The sequence below is a fragment of the Camellia sinensis genome, chromosome 3, assembly GCF_055761805.1.
Source record: "Camellia sinensis isolate YWXY chromosome 3, ASM5576180v1, whole genome shotgun sequence".
In the NCBI taxonomy this organism is placed as follows: domain Eukaryota; kingdom Viridiplantae; phylum Streptophyta; class Magnoliopsida; order Ericales; family Theaceae; genus Camellia; species Camellia sinensis.
The window spans coordinates 53,668,449-53,679,629 of NC_138963.1; the positions used below are offsets into that span (position 1 = coordinate 53,668,449).

Here is an 11,181-nt window from a genome sequence, read left to right on the forward strand (position 1 = left end):
TTGACCATTCATATTTCAAATTTTACCAATTTATTCTTAAAATTAATTTATGTTCAAAATTAAATAGAAATGTCATGTTAGCTATCACATGACATAAAAATATTATTATATTAAAGTTTGAGATTGTGTAAGAGGTGTAAATTATATGTAATAAAATATTTTTATGTTACATAGCTTTTAATGTGTCATTTTTTGACTAATTTTTTACGTAAGTCAGCCTTATGTAAGAGTGATAAATGAATCGAATGAGCTGAACAGTTAACTGTTCAAGCTTGGTTTAATAACTTTAATGAGCTTCAAAATTTGTTTAAGCTTGATTCGTTAAACTATCAAGCCGATCTCAAACGAGTTTTGATCGAGCCAACTCGGGTAATTTGATATTGTATATAATTTTAGACTTATTGAACCGAACCGAACAAGCAATTAACTATTCAAGTTTGCTTTAAAAATCTTAACGAGCTTTAAAATGTGTTTAAGTTTGACTTGTTTATTTAATGAACCAAACTTGAACAAGCTTTTAATAAGCCTAACATGAGTTGTTTGTTTATTTATCACCCTTAGCCTTACAAGTAAACTGAGAAAAATTTAAAACATAAAAGGTCAAAGTAAGGAAAAAAATAAATTTTAAGAGCCAAAGTAGGAAAATAGTCAAATATAAAGGGGGCAAAGTGTAATTTACCCTTTTCATAAATATAAATTAGTTTAATGAAAATAAATACCAAAAAGGAATTTTTGTTCAAAAAAGAGGAAATCAAATGAAAACGGTGAGTGTTTTTCATTTTTTTATATATTTACCAAACTAATTTGTAGTTTTTTTTTTTTGGGATCTTTTTTCTAAATTAATAAGATATTGAAAATTAAACTCAATATAGAAAATTTGTTCGAAACTTCGTAAGCCTTTTGAGGTCAAAATTTGTTCCTTACTTGCCAGTTTAAGCCAATTACTCATTCTAGCATGTTACAGTCCAATATTGGGATGGCAAGAAATGTCTAGGCATGTCCTAATAATTTATGAAAAATGCTATGGATCCCAAATGAATTATTAATTTTCTATCAAACCTCTCACATGGTGTGAGACCTACACAAATCACGTGTGTAGGTCCCACACCTATATAAGAGACACCTATATGAGAGGTTTAGTAAAATATTTGATAATTTATTTAAGACCCCTAACAGAACTCATAATTTATCTTTTATAGGAAGGGTAAAATAAATTGAGCACATAAGTTATATAATTATATTGGATTCTCTTGATATTTTGATTCAACATAACATGTAATCTGAAAAATTATAGTTATTTCCTTTTAAACTAAATACATACTATATCTTACTCTTGTTTATTTTTATATGCTTACAAATGTGATTATGCCAAAATTATGATATTAATTTTGATTTTTTTAAATCTCAAGGCTATTCATTGTAATTTACTCCTAAAAAAACAGAAGAAAGGGTTGATGAAAAAACAAACACATACGTTCCATATTTGTTTTGTACCATTTCCTAATCTCTACCAATAAAGTTGGCAAAGCAACCGAACAACATTTTTTAAACTGGTAAGGCACGATGTAGGAAGGAAAGCAACACAAATCACTGAAAAACAATTGGACAGTCCCGATCGATCGATCGGTAGTATGACCAAATAAAGACAAGCATTTTCTAGGAAAACAATGATCCAGAATGAGCAATAGTACAAGCATAATATACTAGGAACACAAACATGAAACATGCAAAACACCCACATAAAAAATGTCCCATACAGGCATTTGACTATAAAAAATAAAACAAAAAACAAAAAACCACCTAACTGACATTCGTCAACAGAAACATATTTATGGAAATCCAGGACTTAATCTCTCCCAAAATCAGCTAGAATAGTGGTGGCATTGCATCACAAAACCGAGTTATGTGAAACCGGTTGTGAACATTAAATAGCAGTTAAATGTTCCGCCTGAGATCTGATTCAAAAACCAATGAAAATTTTGCCATGAAATTAGATATAGGGACTTAATCACATATTGATCACGTGATTAATTTCATCATAATTTAGGGGAAACAGAAAACGGGACTTCTAAGCAACTCCCTTAACATAAGGAACACTGCTTCTATTACTTGCATTTCTACAGAGCATATGGCAACATTTAACGTTAACGTATAGAATTTAACACGCCAAACAAAATAAGTTAAAAGCTGTAGCTGCGGAAAAACAAGAAAAGTATCTGCAACAAGATAAAATTTCTGAAATAATAATAACCCTATCTTTCACACGCTAAAAACAAGTTTTCGGAAAAGAATGACAATAACAAAAATTACAAGCAACCCCCATCAAATTACCATCGCAATTAGTTTTTTTTCTTTCGATTTTTCCTGCTAAGTGTAGCCTCCAATACGTGCTATCACTCCTGCAATATCTAGTTTGTTTACGAACCGCAGCAAGCTGATTTTTGCGCAAGTTGACCACCAACACCTGCTTGGTCTGGTTGATTGATCTTGATAGTCTGAGGCTGGAAAAAAAATAATAAAAATAACAAAATAAGTTTATAGCACTCATAACAGTGATCCCAAAAGTACAAATATTGTTTCTTCACAAATAGGATGTGATTCAAATACCTCTGTCCTGGAGTCAGTGTCGGCAAGCCTTTGTTTTATATCCCTAGCTATTGAAAAAAAGACTTGCTCAACGTTCAGATTCGTCTTTGCACTCTGCAATAATGAACAGAATCTTTAATAAGTAAAAAGATATTACTAACAAATTTTTGAAGAATTCTAGTGTGTCATACTTACAGTTTCAAAGAATTTGATGCCATATTCATCAGCAAGTGCTTGGCCTCTGGAGGTTGGCACAGCCTACAAAATAAATAAATAAATAATAATAAATGGTTAGGGACACAATTCTCGGTGTGAGGGGTTCATAAGCAAACTTACATATGCAAAGAGCTGAATGGAAATCTGAAGCAATTGAAGTGACGTAATAAACAAAACATACCCTTTTGCTTTCATCCATGTCAGCTTTGTTCCCTACCAATATCTTGTTGACATTGTCAGAAGCATGCTGCTCAATGTTGCGAATCCAGTTCCGAATGTCTGAAAACAGTGGGAGGCAAGATTTTTTACCAATCAGTTGATAAATCAAAACAACCTTATGATGGTATTTCTGCAAACCATTGCAGATTTTGAAACATTCATCTGTGACACTAGACAACGTTCATAGGCAAGCACTTTTAATTTTGCACCAAATATTGTGGGAAAGATTCCAAAGTGGTAGAGTTTCATGAAGCTTACAGATTAACAGACAAATCTTTGAGATGTTGGCCATCTAACATTTTTAAGTTCCAAAAAACCTTTCAAATTGAGAGAGATGTGAAGGAAGAAGAACACGGACACCTAAATCATATACTTACTGTTGAAAGATGATTCATCTGTAACATCATACACCAGCAAAATACCCATGGCTCCGCGATAGTAAGCTGCAAATATAAAAAGATAAAACACTTAAATGGAAGTAGCTTATGTGAAGCACACATAAAGCAAGACAAACCACAAAGATGTGTCAATCTAGTGACAGAATCACTCAAGGGCATACCAGCATGAAGGATGCATAATTTACTAACTTGGTATATGCGCCTGACATCTTAACAATACCTAGGATCTGATATTTTAAAACCTATAAGAAAGACAATCCACTGGAATGGTCTTACAATTTAACATCTCAAACTAGATGGGACATGCTAGCTGCTATCTAATTAACACACTAACGAAAAGTTAACAATTCTCAGACCAATGTTTGGTACAGATGCATGAGAAACTGAAGGTTACATGCAGAAGTTGATCCTCAACTGGGAAGAAATTAACAGGTAAAAAATGAGAGATTCAATGATTTTCACCCACTACTATCTCTCAATGTAATACAAATGGGTATAGGGAAGACAGCATTCACCACCTATACCTGTTAGAAAATTGTACATACCAGTGGTGATTGTTCGGAACCGTTCCTGACCAGCTGTATCCCATATTTGGAGTTTAATCCTTTTTCCATCAAGCTCAATGGTTCTTATCTTGAAATCAATGCTGCACAGGGAAAATAAACTCAAAGAGGTTAGAAGCACATTCCTTAGAAAGAAAAACTAATGATTGTACATTTAACTTTGGATGTCAGAGAGTGCGCACCCAATGGTAGTGATAAAACTGGTGGTGAAGGAACCATCAGAGAAACGCAAGAGAAGGCAACTCTTACCCACACCTGTAAAGCAGGTAAAGAGAAACAGGTAACAACAATTATTGAGTTAGGAGTGGAGTATATTTCAAAATCTCAGAGTTATGTACTCAAAATCACATCAAATTATTTGCTACTACAGATACAGTAAACACATATGTACTACACTTGCAAGTTGCCATTATGCTCTCCAGAAAAACTAGGAACATGGTAGACAGTACACACAAGCCCGTGCTAACAAGTCACACATTGCATGGGCCATCCTTTTCTAAGCATTTAAACCAGTGTTATTAAAAGCGATAGGTGCACTAAGGCCCCAAGGTCTCTTGGGGCCTAAGCGCTAGGCGAGGCGCAGGCTTCACCTAAGTGATGCGCACCTTGTATGTAAAAAAAATATAATTTAATATAAGCAAATAATTTAGGGTTCAACATAAGCAAAATCAAATATTAAACATTTAAAATATAATTACCAACAAATACTACTATTTTAACATAGACAAATAAACAATATTTCAAAGTTCAACATAAAAACATGAAAAAGAAGAGAGGGGAGAAGAAGAATAAGAAGAGGGGGAAAAAAAATAGATCAGTCCAAAGAAGAAGAAGAAGAAGAAACTTGAAAAAAACAAAAGAAGAAGGCAACAACATTACAGCCATGTGAAGAAGAAGATAGCAACATAGAGAAGAGAAGTAAAGAAGACAACAATGTAGAGAAGAAGAAGAGAAGAGAATGAGAGAGAAACGTAAGAAGAAGAAGACATTTGGAGCTACTTTGTAGAAAACGAAGGCAGGCAGCAGCAAAGTGTTCTTCGGAGATTAGGAATTAGGACTAATTTTTTTTCTAGCGTTGATTTGGGGCTGAATGCCCATTGCCCAATGTATTGGCATGTGTACTTAAGAGTATGGATCTTTTGTAACTGTGTCACATTAAATCAATGGTCAGATTTCAAACAAAACCAATCAAAGCAACAATAAAAAACAAAACCCTCAAGCCACAAGCCTTGGGCCTTACTACGCCTTGGCCTAGTCGCATGCCTTAAGCGCAACTTATCAAAGTCGCCTGGCCTGGAACACTGCAAGGCGCAAACCTTGAGCCTAGATGGGACTTGGGCCTAGGCGCACGCCTAGGCACGCCTTTAATAATACTGATTTAAACTATAGCATTCATCATATCACAATGTTGAATTTCAGCCCAGAATATAGGATGTGCATTTAAATAGCAATTCTCACTACATCAGTAGTATAGCTGAATGGGAGATATACACTAGCATCAACAATGACAAAAGAAGGATTTGATCTCATAAACTCCACAAATCAAGTTCAACACTCGATCCCACATTACAAAAGCAATTCCTAACATTTCGTTATGGAGTCATTTCACTCCAGCAAAAGTTTCCTCCACAAACAAACTTCAACTACAATAAATCTAAGGATAGAGATAGCACCATGTAATAGCATAATTATCTTCCAATGATCTGCACACACACACCATAAAGTCTAATATGAAGGTCAATTCATTGGACATTGTGATTCCAGAGGCAATTGACAAAGCACTTCATCTTATAAGAGATGTAGAATTGCAAATGCAACCACTTCAAGCCTGTGAAGATAAACGAATAATCATTTCATGTAACCCAGCTCAGCCCCTACTGTTCAGTAGCAGTTGCCTAAGATGAAGTACTTTCCTTTCCTCCATGTAATTAGAGGCATAAACCTCAAGGTATACTTGTATACCCCAGGATTATTTTGTTCTCTATATTTCAGAGAGATCTGTACAAAACAATAAAATACAGTGTAAAATGGAACCAAATAAATGAGTTATATATTTGAACATTGCTTGGACATGCTAAGAACATAATTGAATAGTTAAAGAAAATATTCATTGTTCCATCACTGAAGATATGATCATTATGCATAAAAAATAGCAAAATAATGAAAAAATAAAGAAATAGTTTTTAATATAGCAAACATAGAAATTATATATTGTTACATTACAAAGCAAGTGTGCATGTATGTGCATTAATATATAACGGTCATATTATATATATCATTATTTATAGTGAATGACAAGAAAGAAAAGGGTACTTGAAAATATGAAGTATATTAAGTAAAATTAAGATGCATGCAGCATACACCTCACGAGCTAAAGCATGAGAAGGACAATTAAAAAAATCCATCCTTAGACAATGCCTTGGCCCATTCAACATATGATGCCCAAAGAGACTCATGCCTAATTTTTCAAGCCTACAGGCATTTGAGGATTGCCCCACTTCCACACATGCTTGCATGCACACATACACAAAGAAAGCTTCTTTTTTTTTTTTTTTGATAAATAAAATTTATTTCCAAAGCATCAAGAAGAAGCAAAAGAATACAAAAACGAAACCCCAAAAAAAAGGGGCAACACCTAACCAATCAAATCATCTACAAAGTCCAAAAAATAAAAAAAATCTAAATCCATCCTCTCCGACACCCAACTACACAAAACACCAAAAGAAAAGGACACTCTAAATGCCAATTCACCCATAAAAGCTAAAGGGAAAAGGTCGATACTACTCAATAGGGAATTCTCAAAGTTAATTAACAGAAAGTACCTTAGGTAAGTTCAGTAAATATGAATGAATGAAGTGGGACAAGAAAACAAGGTTGAATAGAAGTCTCCATTTCCATTCTGCCATTTCATTGCAAACATAGAACGCCATAAGGAGTGAATGATACTTCCATTACCATATTTAGCTATACCTATAAAGGCAGATGGAATTTTTTTTTTTTTTTTTAAATACCAAACTAGTAACAAAATTAAACACCTATAGATCAATGATGGTGTTGATAGTTGTGGTAGTGGTGGCGGTAACGATGGTGATAGGTCGGTGGTAGTGACAACAACAAGTGATGGTAGCATGGTGTGGTGTGGTGTGATGGTAGTGGTAGTGGTAGTGGTAGTGGCGGCGGCGGTGGTAGTAGCAGAGGCGATAGTACAATGTTGGTAGCTGTATTAGGGTGGTGGGCACGGTAGTAACAACAAAGGTACTGATAGTTATGGCGATTGTTGGGGTGGCAAACAATAGGCACACTATTTTAGGTTGATTCCACAATGGAATGAAATATCTATTTCTTAGCCTAGAGGAAGGAATAGGTATTCCTACTTTTTTGCTAGAATGGTTATTCCAATGGAATGACTACTCTCATTTAAATATGGCATGCCAAACAAGATAAAGCAGAATGCAAAACTGGAATGGACATTTCATTCCAACCCATTCTAGCATATCAAGCACAATCAAAAGGTAAAAGGGAGAAAAGATGAGGCACAAATTTTGGAAATAGGAGATGATCTTCATATAAATAAACAATCTACCATGACAAGATAACGAAAGTGGTAAATGTAAATGATAAAAGCTTATTTTTGCACCAACAACTCTACATTATTGCACCTCTAATCTTATTAGCCATGCTAAATATACATCTTGAAATTGATGTATCCTTTTTTGCAAAACATGATGGGATCTTGAAGATTTATTCTAGCAAATAAAAGCTCATAACTCACTGTAATCAAACAATTAACCCTGTTGCTGTTATAATGCTGCCAATGTTGAGGAAAAGACATGGTGAATAACTAAGACAGGAAAAAATTGCACACTCAAACCTATCCAAACATCTTTCTTGATTAAGAGTTTAGCAATTACACATGCTCACAACAACTAATCTTTAAGTTAACATGAAACAAAATTCAGAGAAGAAAAGGTGAGTCACTAAACCCCCAAAGATAGACAACCAATGAACTCATATTCAACTTGATATATATTCAAAAAAGATAAAGTACATCGCTAACCCCTGGATATACAACCAATGAATTAATGCCTAATAAAAATAAGAAGAAGAGCAAGCACTAAATGTTCAGGGCAATATAATCACAATTGAGATACGCAAGTCAAAAGGATCAAAATGTCAGATAATGCACCCATAAAAAGTAATGAACAGGAAGGTGGATTCACTTCCACTTGCATTTGCTACTGCCAAAATGGATTTACATAACTGCCCTAGCTCTTTCTTGCACACTCATGCCTTGCAGCCATCACCCACATCCAATCCAAGCATAGCAATCAAAGGACCCTCTACTTCTCATGCAAGACACATAACCAAATGAATGCAAAGAGCACTAAAAAATAACGTATCCCATGCCCCATGGTAGACAGTACAACATGCTAAATACACAAGTACATCTTCCTAATCACGAGATATTATAATAGATTAAATTATTTCTAAAAGGAGAATAAAAAATGTGAAATAAGTTATTGGATGTCATTATCATATTTGTGCATTTTATTGTATCATTAAAAACCAGAAGACCAGTTAGGAGATGCAGTCACCAGAACAGTAAAACAATATTTGCAACAACAAACCCACAAAATTTGGCACATGGTGAAGGTATAGGTATAATGGTTGCAAATTAAAACCACACCCCAAAATAACATTCAAATCATTAAGCAGTAGCTTAAAAAAATAAAAAACGCAAGCAGATTTATTTCTGATTTATCTTTAATGTTGAAATCACATCACCATTACAAAACTAAGCGCGCTATACATCAGCAAGCAAATTTTTTTTTATTTTTTATTTTTCCTGATTATGAATCCAAACTACGATTGCCTCATAAATTCGAATATGTAGGTACGAAATTATGTCCAAAGAATCTGAATCCAACTAGATCCATCCCAAAACCAACTTTTTAATGCCTAACTCAATCGATATCTTCAAATTCAGGAAGGCGATCCATACAAAAATAAAACATCTGAAATTTGTTGAAAAGTGAGAAATGCGAATCGCGTACCGCTGTCTCCGATCAGGAGGAGCTTTATGAGGTAATCGTAATCGGCTCTAGCCCTTGCAGGTGGAGCGGCCATTGAAGAATAATCGATCCGAAAACCCTAACAATATATATATATATATATATAGATTTGTCTGCTCATAATGAAAACAAAAACAACAACAACAAGAAGAATACATCAAAAATCAGAAAACAACAATCAAAATTGACAAAAACAAGAACAGAAAGAGAAGGAAATACCGGATCAGGAATGAAGAGAGAGAAAATAAGAAGAGAGATCGGCCATGGAGGAAGATCTAGAGAGAGAAAGAGAGTAAAATGGTTTGTGTATTTACCGAATTGGAGGAGACAAAAGGCTTTGATCGAATGGTGCACCGTCCGACCTACAACCTCCCTACGATGATGATGGCTGTGATGCGCACTCTCTCTCTGTCCCTCTCTTTTTTTGTTTTTTTGACCTTTTTTAGAGTGCGCCAATTGCACTCCTGCGTACGCTAGCAACCGTACCCACCACAACACCACCAAGAGAGAGAGCGAGAGAGACTACTGTATACGCGTTAGGAGGAATATTCAGGTGGTTCTGAGAACAAGAACAACATGGCGGTGTTGTTTAAAATTTTGGTGACGTGTTTGGATTTTGTTGGTGGATTATTAGGTGTCAGTGGTTTGGGAAAGAGTTCGTGCGTCGTATGCGATTGGAGTGGAGCATCTGAGCTGGCATATTACTCATTTGTATACGTAGAGTTGCTGTAGAATCGTCAATGTACAACTGTCAGTTGGTGTGGACACATGGAAAACTAGTCGTTAGCACCCAATCATAACTTTGAACTAAACATGAGACCATTACCCAAAAAAAATAAATAAATAAATAATTTATATACACTTCTTCACATTTATTTAAAATATAAATTATTTTTATAAGAATGAATTACATTCACATCTCTTAAGATTTAACCTAATTACATTTTACTTTTTAATATTTTAAAATTTTCATTTCACCCATATAGTTAATTATCTCATTTTATAAATCCCTTTACTTATATAAAAGTAACAACTCCTAATAAAAAAATAGAGAAAATTATATTAAAAAATAAAATAAAATAAAATAAAGGAAAAAAAACAGAAAAAATAAAACAAAGTAAGAAAAGAGAGAGTGTATGAGTTCAATATCTTCATTTCATCTAAATAATTACAATGACAAGAGATTAGTGTAATTTTCCAAACGTCATGGGTGATATGTATTAAACTCAAATCTTAGGGGGTGTAAGTATAATTTACCCTTTTATAATTTAAAAACTTATAAATATTCTTTTATCAAAAAAATTTATTTAATATAATTAATTGAAAAAATAAAATTTTTAACTACTCTTTTATATAATGATAAAATTATCCAAATTATTAATTGAAATAAATTTATATCATCATTAAAAACTATTAATTAATTTTATAATTTATTAATAAAATAGTTCATTTGTTATGAAATTAAAAATTTCAAGAGGTAGAATCAGTGTCGACCCTGGGTATGGGCCAACAAGGCCATGGCCTAGGGCCCCTCAAAATAGACCCAAAAAAGGGGCACTTTCCATTATGATTTAATGTAATATATTAAGTATGTTTTAAGTTCAAAAAAAATTAAAAAAATGATCAAACTAGCTTAAAATAAATTGACTCATTAAAAAATTGAAAGGCACATTCAAAACAATTAACATTGTTACCCATTGAAAATAGACCTAAAAAAAGAGGTTCCCTCCTATTATAGTTTATTGTAATATATATTAGGTAAGTTTTAAATCCAAAAAAAAAATTAAAGAAGACCCAAACTAATTTAAAATAAATTGACCCATTAAAAAATTGAAAGACCCGTTTAAAATAATTAGCATTGTTATCCATTGAAAATGATTTTACAAAAAAATTAGATTATGCAAGTATGATTGATTTATTTGCTTCTAAAAATGCAAAAAGAGCGAGGATCAAGCGATATTTATTAATTGTTGTAATGTAATACTAAGTATTTTTTATGATTTTGACACAAATATTTTGTCTTTTATCTCCATTTTTTTTTTCATTAAATGGAAAAAAAAATGTGAAGGGTCCCAAAAATTTATTAATTGATTATTGACTTTGGGCCCTGAAAATCTTAGGGCCGGG

The 11,181-nt window shown here is 33.3% G+C and overlaps 1 protein-coding gene across 2 annotated transcripts; it reads right to left on the minus strand.

Moving 5' to 3' along the window:
• Nucleotides 1-2,066: 2,066 nt before the first annotated feature.
• LOC114270821 (ras-related protein RABE1c) lies at nucleotides 2,067-9,693 on the minus strand. Of its 2 annotated transcripts, none has more exons than XM_028212422.2 (9): nucleotides 9,369-9,693; nucleotides 9,037-9,167; nucleotides 4,165-4,237; nucleotides 3,965-4,065; nucleotides 3,399-3,464; nucleotides 2,984-3,081; nucleotides 2,782-2,844; nucleotides 2,608-2,700; nucleotides 2,067-2,501 (listed from the first exon to the last, which is right to left on the minus strand). In XM_028212422.2, exons 2-9 carry the CDS (start codon nucleotides 9,107-9,109, stop codon nucleotides 2,418-2,420), a joined length of 651 nt encoding a protein of 216 aa, XP_028068223.2. In that variant the 5' UTR covers nucleotides 9,110-9,167; nucleotides 9,369-9,693; the 3' UTR covers nucleotides 2,067-2,417. The 2 variants fall into 2 exon arrangements, with proteins under 2 accessions (XP_028068223.2, XP_028068222.2); XM_028212421.2 differs by having other exon boundaries at nucleotides 9,274-9,499.
• Between the last annotated feature and the right edge of the window lie 1,488 nt (nucleotides 9,694-11,181).

Bases quoted from the DNA above. Each gene is read 5' to 3' on its own strand.
- LOC114270821 (XM_028212422.2), bottom strand. From the start codon at position 9,109: ATGGCCGCTCCACCTGCAAGGGCTAGAGCCGATTACGATTACCTCATA. The intron at 3,465-3,964 runs GTATGTACAATT...TTATATTTGCAG, and splicing joins GTTCCGAACAATCACCACTG to CTTACTATCGCGGAGCCATG. The intron at 2,701-2,781 runs GTAAGTATGACA...TCATTATTGCAG, and splicing joins GCATCAAATTCTTTGAAACT to AGTGCAAAGACGAATCTGAA.